Source organism: Ochotona curzoniae, unplaced genomic scaffold (assembly GCF_017591425.1).
Source record: "Ochotona curzoniae isolate NIBS_2020 unplaced genomic scaffold, NIBS_Ocur_1.0 contig_4612, whole genome shotgun sequence".
Taxonomy (NCBI): Eukaryota; Metazoa; Chordata; class Mammalia; order Lagomorpha; family Ochotonidae; genus Ochotona; species Ochotona curzoniae.
In genome coordinates this window covers 4,945,242-4,966,541 of record NW_024466343.1, presented here as the reverse complement: position 1 = coordinate 4,966,541, position 21,300 = coordinate 4,945,242, and the positions used below count along the sequence as shown (strand labels likewise).

General features: G+C 35.6%; 1 protein-coding gene across 1 annotated transcript in view; it reads right to left on the bottom strand.

The window, feature by feature from the left end:
- LOC121161044 (serine/threonine-protein kinase TNNI3K) overlaps window positions 1-21,300 on the bottom strand; it is a 265,903-nt gene that overhangs the window by 178,380 nt on the left and 66,223 nt on the right. Inside the window, exons 6-9 of the mRNA XM_040987283.1 lie at window positions 15,455-15,553; window positions 10,043-10,181; window positions 3,481-3,625; window positions 3,291-3,395 (exon numbers count right to left, since the gene is read on the bottom strand). Coding sequence (XP_040843217.1) covers window positions 3,291-3,395; window positions 3,481-3,625; window positions 10,043-10,181; window positions 15,455-15,553 — 488 coding nt within the window. The remainder of the gene's footprint in view (window positions 1-3,290; window positions 3,396-3,480; window positions 3,626-10,042; window positions 10,182-15,454; window positions 15,554-21,300) is intronic.

The following is a 21,300-nucleotide window of genomic DNA, read 5'->3' as shown; positions in this document are numbered from 1 at the left end:
GAATCATCGGACAGAAGATCTTCCTCTCTGTCTCTCCTCCTCTCTGTATATCTGACTTTGTAATAAAAAATAAATAAATCTTAAAAAAAAAAACAAAAACAAGTGCTAATAAGGCATTCCATATTTATGCTTCTTTGCCACCATATGTTTAATTTTTGATGTTGCATTTTTGTCTTTGCCTATTGTATACATTTCGTGTAAGATTATAATTTTGGTTGTCTTCATAGTAAAGATATAAATGATTTACACAATCTGCTTTAAATGTTGGAGCTTTCTGGGTTTGTTGTTATCTCTTGTCTTCCTGGTAACTTTCTACTTAAAAATATTTTATTGCCATCAGTAAGCAATTTTTTTGAAGTTTGAAGAAATCCATTTAACAAATTTTGTAGCACAGATCCCGTGGTCACAAATTCCCTCAGACTTGGACTGGGATCCATGAACGGCATGCTTTATTGTTGGCTGGAAATGTTTACACCTCTAGTCTCATATTACTCATTTCAGGTCTCTAACATTTTACTGAGTTAGACAGATTAGGAACCTGTTATGAGTTATTTGCTCTTTTCTCTTACAGTTTGCAAAATCTCTATTGGTATTAATCTTGGTAAATTTGATTATAATAGGCAATGGGTAAATATATTTGGGTTGAGTCAGGTGACGATTTTGTTACCGAAACCTGTATAGTTATTTCTTTCAGTTTAGTGAGTTTTCTCTCATACCTTTGAATGTGCGTTTTACTCTTTGGTGTTATTAAGCCCTTTTTGAATCCCAGTAACTCAAACATTACTTCTTTTTATGCTATACCATATTCTCCTACGCCATATGCTTTCATATTACTCTTTGATATTTTTCTTTTTTTTTCTTTACCATTATGTATTTTCAAACAAACTGCTTTTGAGTGCAGTAATACTTTCTTCTAGTATGTTCTAATATTCATGTCTTCCATTAAGTTTTAATTTCACATAGTACATTTCTCAATTGAAGGCTTGAGAATTTCTCAATTTTGGTTGATTTTTTAAAAATCATTTCCATCATTATGTCAAATCTCTCTGTTAAAGTATTGCACTGATTTTTCTTTGTGCTCTAAGGATTTTGTTGCGTTTTCTTAAGACAGCTATTTTGAAATTTTCATCTGAGCATTTGGAAATTTCATTTCCTCCCTGATGGATTTCTGGCTCCTTATTTTGCTATTTTGTTACATGCTGGTTCCTTGGAAGTTCATGGTGTTTTTTTGAAGTGCAATGTCATCTGCACATTAAAGAGTAGTCTGTAACGTGATTTCTTTCTTTGGCTATCCTGATAAGAACTCTAATAGATTGCTCTTGTTGTGGGATAGAGTTTAAGATGGCTCAACATGGACCACAGAAACCCACCCGGCACTGAAGCAGATTCAAACGCTTTGTTTAAAGGCACTGGCCTGAGGACAAGGAGCATACAAATCTACTAATTTTTTTTCCAGCCTAGCACTGAGTTCCAAATCATTTTTGGGATTCCTTGATGTCCATCCAATGTCATAGCATATGAGATATAAAATACCTCATTGGTCAAGTAGGCCCTAGGGTGGGTGTCACCTGGGCATCACGGTCATCATATATAAATATGTGCTTAAATTATTAGAATAAAATATTTCTCTATTGCTTCTGGTAGTAATACGTTTACATGATCTAAAACAAATGAGCCCATGGTTTCAATTTACTGCATCAATCCTCTCTTACAGACAACTTTTGGAGGTGGTAATCAATCTTCAGTGATAGCTAGTTCTAATTTATCTACTTGTGGTAATAAAATCATTTGAAAACTCATCTGATGTATGTATTTAAATAGGCATGATATAACGGAGAAAGATAACACCAGCAACACATACATGTCTGTTCTGCCAGTTTTCCCCTTCATGGGGCAGAATGCACTGATTCATTCTGATTAGGTATGATCTGAAGACTTCTTGCATGTATTCTGTTACTGAGTGTGTAGAAATCAGGCAAAAGATTTTGATAGTAGAACATGAAGAGATGGAGAAACTAGATAAAAAATTAGGAAGGCTTTTACCACATTATTCTGTAACTAACAGAAACTGGCAATGTTCTTAGCTTCCATAAACCTCAATTTTCTCATCTGTAGAAGAGAAATAATAAATTCAACTTTGTAATATCATTGTAAGGATTAAATGAGAAAATGGATGCTAGTCACCCAACACATGGTGACTACTCCATATACAGTAGTTTTTGAATAACATATCTCTTGGCTTACTTCTTTCAATAACAAGAAAAATCTGGAAATTCATGTGGAATTTGTTAGAGTTATATCTCATGCAGAAGTACAAATGTAATGTTCATGTAACAAATACAGGTGCACATAAGTACAGATATAATGTACATATAAGACAAGTTGGCCCCTTGTCTTTGCCATTTATCAGTGGAATACAGATATTACATAAAAGCAGATTAGCTTTGTGTCTGTTATTAGTTTTAATATCTGTTTATAGGTGGTAGATTAGTTAAGAAGTATGTAATGTGTAGGTAAATGTACATTGATGATTCATTATGTTCAAATCACTATGTTTTATTTCATAGCCAAATAGTTACCCATTAAAATAAGAGCCTTGAGTTTTATAAAATATCTGCCTTCTTTTTGGACATTATAGGACTATAACTTTAAATTATTAACAACTTTTTCTTTTTAAAAATGATTGTGAAATTTCCAAACTCAGCTTCCCTTCAGCACACTTTCTTGAACATGCTGTAAAGGGCTCTCATGTATTCCTAGAAAAAGCTAATGCCTTCTTAGGTATCGCAGTGGCCATCCTGAGTGGGCTTTTACAGGCTGACAGATGGATGTCTCAGATAGGTAGACACATTTGCACATAAGGTTTAAGTGGTAAGAAAAAAAAAGTGTCACATTTGATGCTGACGAATTCTGGTAATGAGATTCTAGAAGGAAGAGGATTACAGGCACAGCCCTTTTTGGCAGCTTTCCGCAGAGCGAAAAGGGATAGAAGCAATATGCTTACAGATGTTGATATGCCTGTTGCCTTGGCAACAGCAGCCCCTGTCTTTGTGGCTGCTGGCAGGAACACAGCATCTGGCTGCAGCCCCATCTGTTGTACTGACTGCAGCATCTGCCTCCACCTCTTTCTCTGTACATCTAGCTGGAGCTCTGTGTCCTCTGTTCTGCCTCTGCTATCGTTCTATGATTGCAACATCTGCCACTATTTGTTCTTGCTTTATGTACACAACTTCAGGTGTGGTAGGGTGTCAGCTCAGTTTGGTAGCTATTGTACTGAAATATTCATTTACCTGTGAAAAGCTGTTTCACTGAAGATATTTTCCTTAGTCAGACTTTCTGTTCCTGATATATGAATGATTTCTTTAGCAACATCAAACTTGCCATTGTAGCATGCCCTATATTTGGAGAAAATATGTTGTTAAAGTTAAAGGATACACATAATATACTTGTAGAACCTTCTGAATGCTGCATAATACTCACAGATGCAAAGGGGTGTCTCCATAAATATTAACAACATGGGGTTGAACTGCTAAGTCACTTTGGAGTAGGTACTTCACTATATCTTGGTGTCCAAAGCGAGAGCAGAAATGGAGTGGGACATGGTCTTCATTATCCTGAGCATTCACTGTCATCAAAAAGAAGCAAAAAGGTATATTATCTGGAGCCCCCTATTGTCAGCATCCGTATATGTAGTGCCATGGACTATTCTAAGCGCCTGAGAGATTCTTGGAATTACCAATTAATGATAATCATAAAGCAAATTAAGTGCAACCAATTAAAAATGTTATAATTCTATTCTATTGCTTCTTACCACATTAAACAGGCTTTCTTCTAGCTCCCATAAATTCTATGGAACACATCTAATCAAATCTACCTTACATAATGGAATAGTTCAGAAAACTCATAAGCATCTAAAATGAACTTTTGCCCCTTTTTTTTTACAAGAAATTCTCATTTAGAAATTTTTCTCCCTCAAGGGTGTGAACAATTGTAGATCATGGTTAAAGCATCTTTCGCAGATATACTTGTTCAGTAGGCTACAATACGACCTGTTTAGGATGTTCTAATACATACTCTTAGCTGTATATTGTCATAAAAGAATCTAAAAAGCAAGGAAAACCAAAAGTGCTTTAGGGTGACACAGACCTTGTTAATTGCATTAGTTCAGACAGATCATTTAAAATCCATTTGTTCACTGAGTAGCAGCACTTGTCATTTTCTTCAGAGCACCCATCCTTAAAATCTCTTATGATATTTGGCAGTTTCCCAGGATGCAATTACCAACGACAAACCAACATCATGTTCAATCAAATTGGCTGAGATTGTAGTTTATGAGATTCTAGGTCACAGGAAAAGTAAAGGGCAACTACATATTTTCATTTCGACTTGTTATGAGATAATTATTTGTAATGATTTATTTATTTTTATTGGAAAGGCAGATAATATTAACTGATAGAAGGATAGACAGAGAGAAAGATCCTCCATCAGCAGGTTTACTCCCCAAATGGCCACAACAGCCAGAGCCAAACTGATCTGAAACCAAGAGCCAAGAGCTTCTACTGGCTCTCCCATTTGGGTGCAGGGTACCAGGCCTTTGGGACATCACTTACTTCTTTCTCAGGTCCAAAGCAGGAAGCTGGATGGGAAATGGAGCAGCCTGGACATGAACTGGCACCCACATGGGATCCCAGTGCTTACAAGGTGAGGATCTAGCCATTGAGCTACCATACTGTGCCCAATATAATTCTTTAGCCTTTACTTATTTACTTGAAAGGTATATTTAGAGAGAGAGAGACATAGAGAGATCTTCCGTCTACTGGTTTGCTACCCAGGACTGACCCAAATCAAAGCCTTGAGCCAGAGTCTAATAGCTTCTTTCACATGTCCCATATTGATGGTAACGACCCCAGTATTTGGGCCTTCTGTTTCTTCTTTTTCCAGGCTTCTAACAGGAGTTGAATTAGAAGTGGGGCAGCTGGAATTTGAACTGATACCCATAAGGGATGCCAGTTTCACAGGCAGACACTTAACCCACGATCTCAGCTCTTTGAGAAAACTCTTAATGGTGGCATTTTTATTTGTAATATTAGCCTATTTTGGACACCTATCTCTAGACTCGTCCCTTCAATACACATTTGATTGATTCTGTGCTGATTATACAAAATGCAGGGCCTAATCTCTCCTGTCAGTGCGACAACATTTCCATATAATTTGCATGGTTCCACTTTCAGTCACGGATTCCACATCTGCATTGTTGGTGCTTAGAAGCAAAGTGTTGATGTGTGTCCACCAGGGAAGACAGAGCTTGTTCACAAGGCAAGGATGGGACATGAATTTTGATGTTGTTCTTCATTATGAATATCCTTAACCTGGTTTTCTACTCTGTTCTGAGGAAGATTTGGAATGGCTACTTAATTCCTTCAATATATTCCTTTTGTGCTTACATTAGAATGAGTTAGTTTCCAAAACCTGAAAGTACGAAAATTGGACTCATACATCATAACGCCTTACCAAGAATTAAATAATTGCTACGTACTAATCACTTTATGAGATATTAAAATCAATATCATATTGCTAACAATCGCTGCAGCAACACTACTGTTGCAAGCAAGCTGACAGCATTAAGGGAATTATGATGGAAAGCATCTAGCATCATGCTGGTCACTGTATCTATTTACTAAACTTGATCTTAGAGATTTACTAAGTGCCAACTAAGACAATCTGTAAACGCATAGTGTCCATACTCTCAAACCACTTACATTTTAAATGAATAGTTAGTGCAGCTCCGGAAAAATAATAACTGAACATCAAATTTTTAAGTTCTATGCCTCATTTTAATTTAAAACTAAAATACTTAGCCATTGGCTTCATTATTTTGTCTAGCTTATACAAGTTTATTTATTATTTGATTACTTTGTAGACACAATGGAACTGAATGAAAATAAAATTTTGAAAAATGAACAGGAAGGAAAATTGAGATAATAATAGTGATATGCAAGCATGTGCATGTCTGTGGCATCATCATATAGCAATTAATAGACAATAACTTGAGCCTTGTAGATGCTGACTTGTGACAGCTATTCTCATTTTATTGCCCTGCAAGATCCTCAGACAAAGAGAAATCTTTAATGAAGCTGCAGAGCATCTCTTCCTGAGGCTGTTATTGAAAAAGAAATCTTTGATTTTTTTTTTATTAATGAGTAGCTGAGAAAGATCCCTATTGAATAATGTGCCTAGTTCTTTTGATTCACTTCCATTTTATGATACATTTCCTTTGTTCAGGTTCTGTTTGAAGCCAGAGAAAGCGGATGCTGTATCAAGGCTTGGGGAGGGTTGGGAGTGCAGGGCGTTGGTGGAGGAGGGGTGGCATAAAAAATTCTTGTGGTCCAAAATGGGACTGGCAAAGCAGCCTGCAGTGAAATCTTCCACTCATTTATAACTTAACTCTGGCTATCCTCAGACTTACCTAATATTATCCTCCAACAACTGAAGCAATAAACTACAGAGTAGATTATTTGTGAATTACCTGCAGTGGCTTAGACATTCTTGTCATTAAAAAAATATGTAAATACTAACTAAAGGATCAAGCCAAAAGAAACATGAGGTCATACAGAGATTATGTCTATATCTGCACTTCTACTGCAGTCATTGTGTTCTATTTTTTTTAATTGTATAGAAATTTAAAATTTTTTTTTGTTTTCTTCCATTACATTCTTTTTTTTTTTTTTTTTGGCAAGACAGTTAGTTCCATATTGTTTCCTTAATATATCTGATGTAAAAAGGGATTTTAAGGAAGAAGCCCCACCTAACCTGCCACCCATCCCGGGTCCACCTCAGCTATATGTTGGCAATGAAAATGAGGGGAAAACAGAGACTCTATGATAAACTATGTCAATCAGTGGATTCTCCAATGACCTCATCGTGCTTGGAGTGGTGAGACTGGCAGCAATCCAGAACTGTTGAACTATCAAAACCACTTAAGCAAGACCCTCGGAGCATGTCCCATTGTGTTCTACTTTATATTATCCTGGATCAATTTGCAAGGACAAAAAAGCATGTATTCCTTTATCTCAGAGATATTGAATGTATGTATGATATTCTGTTTAATCTACCAGTGTTTTATTCAGCACTTTAATAAAAATAATTTCAAACAAGAAATACGCATACATCATTAGGACAACATTATTGCCTAGTCATCTACTCTATTGCCTAGTCATTGGCTTAGTATTTTGCAAGAACATTGAAAGAAAGTATTGAAAGAAGATTGTTTTGAAAGAAACATTATTGAATGGGTGAGGTAGTTTCTTATTTATTTCTAATTGCTATCTTAAAGATAATATAAAATTGCAATATAAGCCCATCAATATTAGTAGATCCCAGGAAATTTTTAATATAAATCCCAGTGTGTCTTAAATGAACACTAGATAACAAATCTGTGTAATATCTCTAATATGTTTGAAAAACTAACATTTTTTTTTCTTATCGGGCATGCCTTTGGATTTTTTGTGACTATAAAAAACACCCAGTATTTTTTTAAAGAATTGTGATATTTAACACAGTATTTGACATTCAGATGGCAAAAAAGTATAAATTCTAAATTCAGAAGTTTTTAAACTTGTAATCAAGTATATCAAAGTGATTATATTTGAGGACTATAACACTGTTTTTTCTTATGGCATTCAACAGTATGTTGATCTTTTACAGCTCATTCAGTAGACATTATGCTTCTCCCTTTTCATGACCCTAAGGCATAGGCAGAAGCAGACCAGACATTTAAAACACAACTGACTGAATAGGTCAGCCTCCCAACACTATGATTGGAGAGGCTGCTTTCAGAACCACATCTTGTCTGATTTAGTAGCCTAAACTTATTCTCACTTTTGATATTGTGCTACTATGAAAGCACATTGTAAATGCTGAATTTTGAATTATATTCCTTTTGTGGTCATTCATTTGATCATCATGTTATATGCACATGTGATACACAAATTGTAGATCTGGGAAACATTTTTGAGGCTCACCTAACTTTTGGAATAAGTGAACTAGCTAAGGGTAGGTCCTGCAGCATGTCCAATGGTAACGCAGATCTTCCAGCTTGCCTATTTGCTGCAAATGATTATTGTGTACAGGAGACCTAAACATCAAGTGTGTGCTAGAAATAAATAAAACCGTTCAACTGTCTAACTCATGGTGATTTTGACCTTAAAAAAGTGATTTAAAACATATTTAGTACTTTTGTAACTCAGAAGTAAAATGTTTAAAATTATGTTACAAGAAGCTGTTGTGTAAAGGAATATGGTTGCAGTACACATTTCAATGCCTTTTACACAGGAACGCTTTGATCCCGGAGACCTGATGATCATAAATGACACTCTTTTTGACACTACTGAGTTTTGGAGTTGTGCAGAATGAAAACCTGAGGTTGGCATGGATAATAAAGGAGAAAAGTGATGCAGCTCCTGACCCCTCAGAAGACAGAGGCGGTTTCAAAAACACAATTAGATATTCAGTGGTTCACACATGTGTATCTTGCCTAGTCTAGGTCTAGGGAACCAACATCCCTTTTCTCCCGGCATCACCAGAAGTTTATAATTACACTACAGAGTAGATGCCCAAGTCATTTCCCACTGGCTTAGAGAAAACAATGTAAATCATGCATATCAAGTTTTACAAAATAAAGTGGTCCCCATTCCCAACATAGAAAGTGGAAGCTTTCTAACTTCTTGAGTCAGTTTTGCCGAGAAGCCTGTGTGTTTTAATAGTAGAAGAAAACATTGATTAGGTTTATTAACTGGACAGCAATCTAAATCTGGGGCCAAGGAGCTGGCAGTTCACAGGGTTTGACAACCCTGTCCTTTCAGAAATGTGTATCTGTCCTGCCACAAAGGCCAGTAGCTCTCACAGCTGGGCTTTTAATTAGGTCTCTAGGGGGTCAATGGAAGAATGTTGGATATGCCTGAGAGAATTTAATGGCAAGATGTAACTCTGAGTGAATTTGTGTCAAAAAAAAAGCTTGCGAGGAAGAGTGAAAGAAAGGTAAAAATTTTAATAAATACCTTTAATCAACGTTTGAAAATTCATTTTATAATTTAGAAACTAAATTGAAGAAAAATTCTATTATACTTTGAGCTGAGAATATCCATGTATTTTGTAGATTTTTCTTCAAACCTTATTAAAATTTTAGTAATATCTGCTAGTGAAACATTAGACAGTAAAGTGTTCATTAGGAGGGGACTTAATGCACAAATGTGCTAGGATGATACTTAAATGTTTATGGAAAATAATATCACAAGATGTTTATTTAGCAGAAAAAAATAAATTCCATGCACACTAGGAGTCTTCTAAGGAATAATGAAATATGCATTTTTTTTAAAAAAAAATCTATGCATTAATTTAAAATAATTTTTGCTCCAAAGTAAATTTTCCTCTTATTCCATTCCTGAAACATTTTGGAGTATCCCCATATATTCATACAGTCTTAATTAATATAAAATAACAAACTATGATTCAGCCACAATTTGGACAAATGTTCACATTATCTTGTTGAGTAAATAAAGGCAGTCACAAAGTTATCTGAAGATCAGGAACAGACAAAAGTAATCTATGCCAACAGAAGCCAGGGTGTTGTCACTGCGGGGAAGCCTATGTTTTGAGACAGAAGCACAAGGGAACAATCCAGATTTGGGTAGGAGTTTCCACATAAATAGATATTCATCAAGTGGTCATTTGGTATTTAAGTACCTGTTACTTGCAAATTATACTTGAAAAAGAATGCTGAATCACAGCAAATTAGCTCAGTCTGTATAGAGACACTAGTTTCTCTGGGATACTTAATTTTACAAGATTTGACAAAAGCGTGAAATGGGAGAAAATAAAGATTTAATAACCATATTATAGGTAATAAATTAGGACTTCTGGGACAAATTAGGGCACTATACATGATCAGATAACTTTAACATTGCTATCCAGTAAGTGAGGGAATACAAGTAAAATGTATGTGACAAATAAGTGATAACAAAGGTCTTTAAACATATAATCTTACCATCTGCCTTGCTGCCCTCCTCCATCAAGAGCTTTGCAATACTGAAGAATCCTTTGGCAGATGCTAGGTGGAGAGGCCTGTCTCCCACTTCACCGCTTACATTTACATCAGCGCCAAATTTCAAAAGTAGACGGGTAATCTGAAGAAAGCATTCGTTTGAAATTAATATCAGGTCAGTATCCGAAAGTCAAATAATATAAAGTTTCTAGTGGTATAGACAAATGCACATCATTAAGGCCTCCTTGGTAAGTTTTCACCCAAAAGAACAGAAAATAATGAGACAGTTGGTTTAAAAAGTAGGAAAATATTACATTCTGTAATAAGAAACTCTAAACTAGAGTAACTCCAGGGTTGATAATATTTATAGAAATCCGTTATTCTCTTCTTCCACGCTCAATAAATAGGTTGAATCTCCTTAAGACAATAAGACAGCTGTAGTCCTTCTAGGAATCCCAAAGCCAGGCATAGAAGTTAGAGTCAAGAGGTACCTCTACTTTTAGGCCTGATGCTTCTGATGTGTGTGAGTGAGTGAGTGTGTGTGTGTGTGTTTTGCTTTGGTTGTAAGAACTCTTTCCCAGAAACTCTCCTCCCATAATCCCTTAGTTTGGACACAGGCTGCTGGCAACTTTGTAAATCAATTCCTGCATAAGAAAAGATTTATTGTGAGTGAGTGTCATTAATTAAGATCTAAAACACACTATATAGAGACTGGAGCGAGGGACAGCTTCTGTATTTGCAATCTCTGGTAGCAAGCTGAAAGGTGAAAAAAATAAGTCATAGATCTGCAAGCAGGGAAAACTGAAACACCAAGCGGCAACAATTAAAATGACAGTTTTCCCAATCAACAGTGCCTATTAATGATCACGTAATAAGAAATGAGTGTTGTAGGTTAAGAGGCAATATAATACCGTGATTAAGAATCCAGGTACAGGGAAAGGCCTAGGGTTTCACCTCAACTTTCATTCATATTAGGAGTGTAACTTTGGGAATATTAGTTAGCTAATTTGAATCTAAATTTCTTTATATAAAATGGGAATACTTATAAGGTTTAATTCACAGTTTGTTGTACTAGATGAGGTAATTTAGTTAAACATGCATAGCACAATGACTAACATTTAGTATCTGAGACTATTTTGAAAAGTTAATGGGAAATGAAATTAAAGATGAATTTATTTTGGTACAGCTTTCTCAACATGCATGCATAGATTTTCATAGTAGGAATTCATAATTCATAACAGGAATTCGTAATTCATAATATGCATGAACTTTTTGAGGACCTCTTTTACGCATGGATTTGAAAAATCTTCCTGTGTCCCATAGATGAAATTTCTAATAGATATTAGTGAATTGTGAAAAGATGTTTACCAATCCTGCTTCAGCTTTATGGTGCAGTACAGTAATGTATGAGTTGTTTGGGACAAAAACAAACAAACTTGAATTATGTAATTTGGTTTTTTTTTTTTATTTATTTTATTTTTTATCGGAAAGACAGATATCTAGAGAGAAGGAGAGAGAGGAACATCTTCCATCTGATGGTTCATTCCCCAAGCGGTTGCAATGGCTGGAGCTGAGCCAATCCGAAGCCAGGAGGCAGGAGCCTCTTCCGGGTCTCCCACGTGGGTGCAGGTTCCCAAGGCTTTGGGCGGTCCTGGACTACTTTCCCAGGCCACAGGCAGGGAGCTGGTTATTACTTCATATGCAAAGTAGTAGATACAGATGCTGTGATGAAGCACTTAAGAATTTGCCTGGGATTGTGTTTATGGATTCCTTAAAACTGTTCACATTTATACTTCAGAACTTCACAAATAGTTTCTGGAAACTCGACTTGGTCTCCCTGAGAATTTTTAACAAGTCACTTGGTGATCCAAAGTGGTAAGCTAGGATGCCTCTGTTTTATGAACATTACTAGGAAGTTCTTTTCAACTGTTTTGGTCTTTGAGATTTTAGCAGAAAGGTGCATTCAAGAGACAAGCATTTGGCACAGCAGAGAAGGCGTCGTGGGACATGGCCATTCTATTGAACTGCCTCATTGTTCTGCTTCCAATTCGTCCTACTTACTAGTTTGTGTCCTGGAAAACCACAGATGCTGGTAAATACTTGTGTCCATCATTCTTGACTTCTCATTTATTGTCTTGGCTGTAGAGGGCCTTTGGGAATAAGCCTGCAGGTAGAAGACCTTCCTCTGTTAAACTGTGTTTGTTTCTCTGCGTTTTGAAATAATTTAATGTGAACTCAAATTCTAGTTTTCTCCTTCCTTGGCAGGAAACAAACATGTCTTAAATAGAACTTTTCAAGAATCTGGGAGAAGGATGCTTGAAAGAAAGGAAGACATTTGGCAGAAATTCTAGACAATATATTGACCAGTTGTATCTGTGGAAAATTGCTTCCTGTTAATTATAATAGGTATAATCAAGAATCCTGGAATCTGGATTGCTACTTATTATCTATGGAATCCTTAAAAATCAACATCTTAATATTTCACTGTCTTCTTCATCTAAATGTGAATAAGAAGAGTAAATCCAGAGTTGCTGTGAGGATTTACCAAGTGATCATGTGTAGAACAAAACAGTGTCTAGCACTCAACAACTATTATTAAAGGAATATCATTGTATTCCTTTGTTACCTAATGGGTACATCAAGATTTAATTCAGAGAAAATCAAATCAGAGAAATTTAATCTCAAGAACCTTGTGTTCTCAAGAGCAGATGTTTTCACTAATATAAACTCCATAAATTTTGATTATGTGAATTTATAATGGGCAGATTTAAACTATCTCCAAAATCAATTCTGTATTAAGCATTATTATTACATACCTAGGAAATATTACTCTTAGTACAAAACATCCATTCGTCAATTTTAAAATAAATAAATAAGCAAATGGCTAGGAACACGGCACATTAGGCACATTTATATATTAAATGTACCATTCTCGTTGTCAGCATTTTAGCAAATGACAATAGCCTCCACAAATTACTGATGTGCTGCCTTCAGAAACAGAAAGTGAGTCCCTTATCATAAAAGGGCCATCCACATTTTAGCATAATTTCATAAGACTGTTACAATATTTCCAGGGAAAGTAAACAAATTTAGCTCTCCACCCAACATGCACAGCAGCTCTTTATCTTTCTGCTGGGCTAAGAGGTTAATCACCAAAAAAAGATGACTCAACAAATAATATACATTATATATTTTCTGTGGGAGCCTGAAGTTAGAAAAGTGTGGCCTTTTTCTTTCATGTCAGCTGTTGCAGCCTGTACTTGTAAAAGCATTTTCAGTGCCCAGCACAGGGAAATGAGCAATCTTCCCAAACGAGAGGTCATGGTACATAGGCCTGAGAGTGACAAACCTATGCTGACTATCAGAGAAGTAAAGGCACAGTAAGTAACTACAGCCACACAAGGACACAAATAACTGCAAATTTCAACTTCAGGCTCCTTAGTTGGTGCTGTGGCATGATCTCCAGGAAGACAGAAAGATTAATATTTCACAACTGAGCAAGCTATAGAGATAAAATGAAAAAGAATCAAATGGAAGTGTCCCAAGATTTGTTGTATCTGGTTATTCAATCCTATTTGTATTTCTGGTTATTTTTCATTTTCCTTGAGAATAACTACAGGGCATGCTTTAAATTAGTCCACAGAGATTTTGTCTTTTGATGTGCCAAGGACAGGAATCAATGAACTTTGGAATTAGAACAAAATGTCTTAAATTTCTGATTCACTGTTTTGACAAATTGCCTGTACTTCAGTATTTGTATTGCTGATTGGAAAGGAACATGAAGGGTAATGTTGTACAACAGAAGAAACTTGTGATTTGAGAGCAGACACACCTGAGACAGATCTCAGCTATCCTCCTCACAAGTTGCATGACTCTGTCATGCTCCCTGACCTCACAGCAGCTTGCCTATCCCTGATTAAGAAGGGCAAATTAAAACCAACATCAGAAACGGGGCAAAATTACAAACAAAACAAAACTGTACATCTTAACATATTGCCTATGTCATTATCTGACCCAATATATATGTGCTATGAAGATCAAACAGCAATTAACTGAAAAAAAAGTGTGTTAAAAACTTTACAGTGGGGCAGCACTCCTTACAGAAGTATCAGATCAAGTCTTGGCTGTTCTGCCTCTGATCTAGTTCTCTGTGTGACTGAAAAGGCAGGAGATGAATTCCCAGGTGCTTGAGCCCTTCGCCCCATAGCCTGTCCTAACCCCTGGCCAGTGTGCCACTTGGCGAATGAATAGCAGAACCAGGATTGCTCTCTCTGTCTCTGCCCTCTGAATAAATAAATAAATATATATATCTTTAAAAAAACTTTAAGACAATCTGAAAATACTACTTATTAGAGGACAAAATATGAAAAATATATACCTTTTATGTTAATTATGCAAAGCAAATGAGATTATTAAGATGCATGTAGTTATTGTCTAATTATTTAGGGTATTTTAAGTATTAGTCTACCACTGTTATTGTAGCAACATAATTGCACTGGCTTGAAATAATACAAATCTATTGTATTACAGTTCTAAAGGTCAGAAATGAACAGTTTGGAAGCATATGCTTCCTATCAAGCTTCCATGTCTGCTTTTCTGCTAATGTGGGCTGCCAGCATTCCTTAGCTTGAAGCCTCTTACTTGCATTCCTTCAACCTTTTGTTCTGTTGTCATATCTTCAGGTACTTGGTCTGACTTCCTTCTTCCTGCCCCCCACATGGTCATTGTTTACTACACCTATGAAGAATGCAATACAATCCCTTCATCTCAAGATCCTCAGCCTGATCACATCTGAAATCTCCTTTTAAGGTAATATTCACACATTTCTAAGTCTAGAAAGTGAACATATTAATGAGATATTTTATCAACCACAACATCCAATGACAGTTGAAAAGAGGAAGCTTTTCTGGAAGATACCTTTCCCCCCCCCCAGAAAACATTTTTAAGGATCTTTGTGATTTATTTTTATTGGCATTAGTATCTCAACAATGACATTTATTGCCAAAAGTGTATCATAAAAATGTGTAAGGTAGGTTCCATTAATATGTTTCCATTTTGTAGGTGAAGAAAGGAATATCAGAAGGCTTATTTAATGTATATGTATATATACCATATATATATATATGGTCATACAGAAACACTTTTCCAAATTCAAGAAGACTAATTTGTGTAATCACACACCATTATATGCCCCAGTATCCTTAGTGCACTGGGATAACCCATAAAATCAAATTAAGTGCTATCTGTAATGTTTATAAGGATCTCTACACTCCTCAAGATTAAACAGAGATAATGACAAAAATAATTTTTAAAAAATGATTTAAATTAAAATTATTTAATGATAAAGTGGTTTAACAAAATTCTGATACACTTAAGTGTGCTCCTGACCTTTGCAAACATTGCTGTCATTCCTACCTGCTCACGCCCATAGTATGCTGCAATGTGCAATGGAGTGAAGAACACTGCATCTTGGACATTGACATTAGCTCCTTGTTGCAGCAAGACGTCAGCAGCCTGAGTAAGAAAGGAATCTTAATTAGGTACTTCATTTAGAGCATCAGCCTGTCAAAATTCAACCGCAATGCGTAACTTTTGATCAGGATCTGTAACACGAAACACAACTTCTTCTATCTCTCTTGTCCAATTTTAATGTCTTGTTGCCTATAAAATAAAGATAAAACCCTATTGTGGGACATTTAGGATCTCAATCTGATAACATCATTTGAATGTATTTGTTATTCATTGCTTTCTTAAAATTCAGTTCTATAGTCAAACTTCAACCCAATTTTTGATCCTCTGATGTTTTGTTCACATTATTTCTTCAGCCAGGAATTCCCTTCTGCTCAATCTATTGGTGTTAAAAAAAAAAAAACAGCTAAAACCATATCTCATTCAAGAATTTGTTCCCTACTATTTGGCTGAAACTGATTCTTACCGCCCCCCCCCACTACTTAAATTTCATATAATTCTCACTCTTGTCATCTAGAAAAATTTTCTATTTATGTTGTATAATCCCTGCCAAAGAAGAAATTATTTAACAACGTACTGTATATCAGATTCATGTTTACAATCGTACCCAAGCCTGTTACTGTGCAAATACTAATTATTCAGTAAACATTTGTTGAGTAAATGAATGATTTAATGAGAAAATGGAAAACTAACAGGAACTATTGACCAACTGTTTTCATGGAAGTTATATATTGGCAACTGCGGAAGTGGAAAAATATATGTTTCTTCTATCGAGTTTTGGTTCCTCAGTGGGGGCACTGTAATTATACTGAGAAAAGACAAATTAACAAGAGAAAAATGAGCAAAACTTTATGAATATTTGTGTCACTTAAGCTTGTGGGGGCACTCTGCAATGAGTAAAACTTGAGTGGTGTTTAGAACCTAGTCTTTTCTTAGTAAATGGACACAAATTTTTGTAGAGAATTAGTAAGACAAAGAATAAGGGACTTTGAGGGATAGCACATTCAGAGAAGGTAAATTTATGTGGAAAAAAGAGAAGAAAAAAGTTCATATGTAAATTCACTTACGCTTTTTCTTAACTGATAAGGGGCTAGCGTTGTCTCTGAGGGCAATACGTCCCATCCTTTCTTATAGAAAAGAGGAAATTCACTTTTGTAAATGTTATGTAATTCACTTTTGTAATTACATAAATGTAATTGTTACATTTGTAATTACATAAAGGTAAATGTTATGTACTGATTTCACACAAATGAGGTGGAGTTACAAAGAGATTTTGTTTAATCATTTTCTTCTAAACTTCCCATGCCACAAAATGATCACTGTGCCATAGTGGTAAATTTCAAGGTGAAATGTTCTGGTATCTTTCACCTAAAGCCCATTGACCTGTTAGATGTCTCCTCCCAAAACATATTACTAAATATCACTCTCTTCTGAACAACATATTTGAGTATACTTGAGTTATTTACTTCACATGTATTCATTATTACTGTGGACTTTTTCTTTAAAAGGTGTATGTATGTATGTATGTACTTGAAAGAATTGGAGGGAATTCACACACACACACACACACACAGAAAGAGTGAGAGAAACAATCAACCAACTTCGGATTGACTTCACAGATAGCCACGGTGGCCAGAGTTGAGCTGGCCAAAGACAGAAGCCAGGAGTTTCATTCAGGTCTTCCAAGTGGTCCAGGTCCACTTTGCAGGGCATTAGTCAGGGGGTTGGATTGGGGGTGGAGCAGCCTGGGCTTGAACACCTGCCCATTTGGGTTTCTGGTGCTGTAAGTAGCCACTTTACCCACTACACTCCAAAACCGATCCCTATTGTGAGTTTTCCTATTCTACTATCTTGTCTTCAGTTGCTAAAAAATATACATTTGGAAAATGTTTCAAAAGTCAAAGAAAAGAGCAGGAAGGTGGCAAAGAGCTTGAGGGATGTATGTGCTATCACTTCTCTGTTCCTAGAAACAGGTTGCTGCTAGTTATTTTATTTTAGGTGTCTTTACTTGCTTAGAAGTAGAGAGTAACTGCCCTCCTGATGGCTGTGAAAAGCAGCAGAGAATTTTACCAGTCCTTCGGACCCTGCACCCATGTGGGAGACCCGGAAGAAACTCCTGGCTCCTGTATTCAATCAGTTCAACTCCAGCTATTGTGGCCCCTTGGGGAGTGAACAAGTGGACAGAGCATCTTTCTGTCTTTCTCTCTTTAAATGTGCCTTTCTAGCAAAAATAAGTAAATCTTTAAACACAAAAATAAAAAAAGAAGTAAATTGATAATGCTTATTTTAAAAGGATAAGAAACTATTGCTAAATAATGTGAAATTTCCGGCGAAAAAAGGACAGTCACTTCAACCAATAATATTGGAGAAATTGGATGCATAAATTTGAAGCAAGATCTCTCAATGACCTTCATAAAAGTCAATTAAACAATGAAAATTATAGAGAAAAACACAGGAGAAATACCAAAAGACACTGGTATTGTCAAAGACTTCTTGGGTAAAATGTCAGAGGCAAAAGCAAAGATAGAATAACGGGATTACAACAAGCTAAGAAGATTGTGCAGGGCAAAGGAAATACTCAGAACAACTGACAGGATGAAAGAAAGTATTTGCAAACTATCCCTTTGATAATTAATATATGAAACATATAAAGAGACTAGAAAAATCAACAACAAAACAAGCAATTTTGTGAAGAAATGGACATTTTCCAAAGAATGGTGTACAAGTGTCCAACAGGCACATGAAAAAATGCTCAGGAGCACTAGCCATCAGAGAGATGTGAGTTAAAACCAAAATGAGACTATCCCACCCAAGTTAGAAGGGCTTTCAACCCTATATCATATATTATATATTACACATATATAATATTATGTTACATATTATACATATATAATATCATATATGTACATATATTATACATTTTTTTATTGGAAAGGCGGATATACAGAGAGGAGAGACAGAGAGGAAGATCTTCCATCTGATGATTTACTCCCCAAGTGAGCTCAACGGCCTATACTATGCCAATCTGAAGCCAGGAGCCTCTTCCGGGTCTCCCACGCGGGTGCAGGGTCCCAAAGCTTTGGGCCGTCCTTGACTGCTTTCCCGGGCCACAGGCAGGGAGCTGGAAGGGAAACGGGGCTGCCAGGATAGAACCGGCGCCCATATGGGATCCTGGGCGTGCAAGGTGAGGACCTAAACCACTTGCGCCACCGCACCAGGCCCAAGGCTGATTCACTTTTGATCGGGATCCCTAAGAATGGTTAGGGAAAAGCAGTGCAACACAGCCTGAATGCTTGGGCCCCTGCATCCATGTGGGAGACCTTGAAAAAGTTCCTGGCTCTTACCTTGTGACTGGCTCAGTCCTGGACTTTGTGGCCATTTGGGGAATGAACCAGTGGATAGAAGATTCTCTTTCTCTCTCTCTTTCCCTCCCCCTCTCTCTTTTTCTCTGTGTCTCTGTTAACTCTGGACTTCACATACATGCTAAGTCTCACTCTCTTATTTAAATTAAAGATGTATAATCAACCCAGATGTGCATAAAATGATGACTGGATAAACAATTGTAATATGCACTATGAATACTACTACACAATATAAAACTCTGTCTTTCACAGCAAAATCAATGCATTTAAGACCATTATATTTAAGGGAAAAAGCCAGTAACAAAAATAATTACCATGTGTTTTCCCTGATTTGTGGTATCCAGTACTAAGATGTAATGTATATGAGTGAAATTGATATCTTAAAATTTGATTATTACTTATACTCTTTGTCTATACTCCTGCAGAACAATATTTTCCACTAGTTAAATTCTTTATTTAGTGGAAGATTAAGCATGTGGCAAAAAAGTAATTTGAAAGTATGCTGTTGTAGAAATTTAGAAATAAAATGAAGAAAGAGTGAGAGAGGAAAGGTGGGATGTTTCATTATGGGCTTAAAATTGCAAATACAAAATCTGATTTTATGCAAATTCAGTAAATAAAAAAGATGACATGGCTTTTTATTAGGGGAAAAAGAGGTTCTTGTGTTAATGTTTGGTGCTAATTTCCTAGGTAAGTTTCCAGAACTTGCTTTCACACCAAAAGATATCAGTACGCAGATTTCAATAAATAGGCAATTTTTCCCTTGTAAGTTTGCACTTATCCAGTTCTTTAGAAGGTCAACGTTTTGGCTGAACATTCATTATGTATGAGATGTTGGCCTTACAAGAAACTGTCAAACTGTGAAGAATATTTAGCCAATGACAGCAATATCCTTCAGAATTATTTGATTTTACTTACATGAATAAACTGTATTTATTATGTTTTATGACTTTAGGAGTCATCATTGGGAAGTTCTGTCAGGATTCTTGTAAAAGAACACACACAAATATGCTCATAGTATATAATGATGTACAAATATGTTTGCCTTGTGGGCTAGGACAAAAACTTTATATTCAGCTTAAGCTTATACATAGCCAAAAGCTTATTTTACACAGACTTCTCTAACCACTGTGTTAGATACATGGTAGTCATCCAGCGATTGTTGAATTTGGACTGTATTTCTAATGAAAGCAGATTTGGGGAAGTTCTGTCTACCATTAGGCATTAAAAAATTCAATGCTTAAAAATGAGGGCCTAATTATATGACATATACTGCAAGTAGTTCAATTGAACAAATATTTATTGATAATTTATTTCAAATTAACATCAACAAGCTTCAAGTTATGTTTTATGCTGGGAATTTTGATTGGAAGTTTAAAATAGATCATCTTATTAAGACTTTTGTTGGATATCTATTTTGTTTTTAAGTACAAAATCATATTTTTTCTATCAAAACAATACCAAAATCATTAATAAAAATCATAAGCTAGAAACAAATCTTTTCATAGAAAGGATATCTTAACATTCTTTTAAAGCAGTATAACCTGTTTAATACTTAGATGTGTCTAAATGACATATAGTAGCGTATATGTGAATATGGATGTATGTATGCTGGATAATAAGATGTAAGGGTGTATGGATCTGTAGACTGAAAAACAATACAAAAAAAAGAAAGAAAATAAAAGAATACATAGATTTCTCTTAAAAGAATATTGTCTGTGAGGAAAGTGTATGATAGATCAAAGTGATGATGATTGAGAACCCGTTATTAATTTTAGAACTAGAAAATATCAAATCTACATCCATTTTCGTATCAGTGTCTTTGACATCACTTTGAAATGATGAGGCATAGACTTCCTTTGTAGTTTCACTAATAAGGTTTTGCAACTAAATGGAAACGGATCCCATCCCAGTAGAGTCTCATTGTTCCGCTCCCTGTAAATCTCAATACTAAAGGTTATATACAGGCACACAGAAGAGAAAATTGTGGCATTAAGGTATAAATCTTAAAGAAAACATTGGTATAAGCATAAATTTAGAAAAGACTCCAAAGAAGTAATAGAAAATGAAATACCACTTAAAGCAAAGAGAAATTTAATTTCAAAGTATAGATTTTTATTGAACCCTGTATAAGATACTGTGTTTGATTTTGGCAATTTCAACTGAGATTGATTGCTATTTAATTTTATCTAGAATTTACCTTACTCTGCCTTTTCTTCTGTGAGACATTTACTTCCTTTTCACGTGGCCTTTTTTCTCCTTACATCATGTCTACACTCTGACTTTCATAAGGTAAAAGATATATGAAGAGTTTAAAGAAATCTGGCCCAATAAATTAAAGTTATACTGTAGAAAATACATGTAAGCAGCAAGACCAGTGAAGGTCTTATTTCTCAGTAGCATTACTTTTCATATTTGAGTGATAAGGTA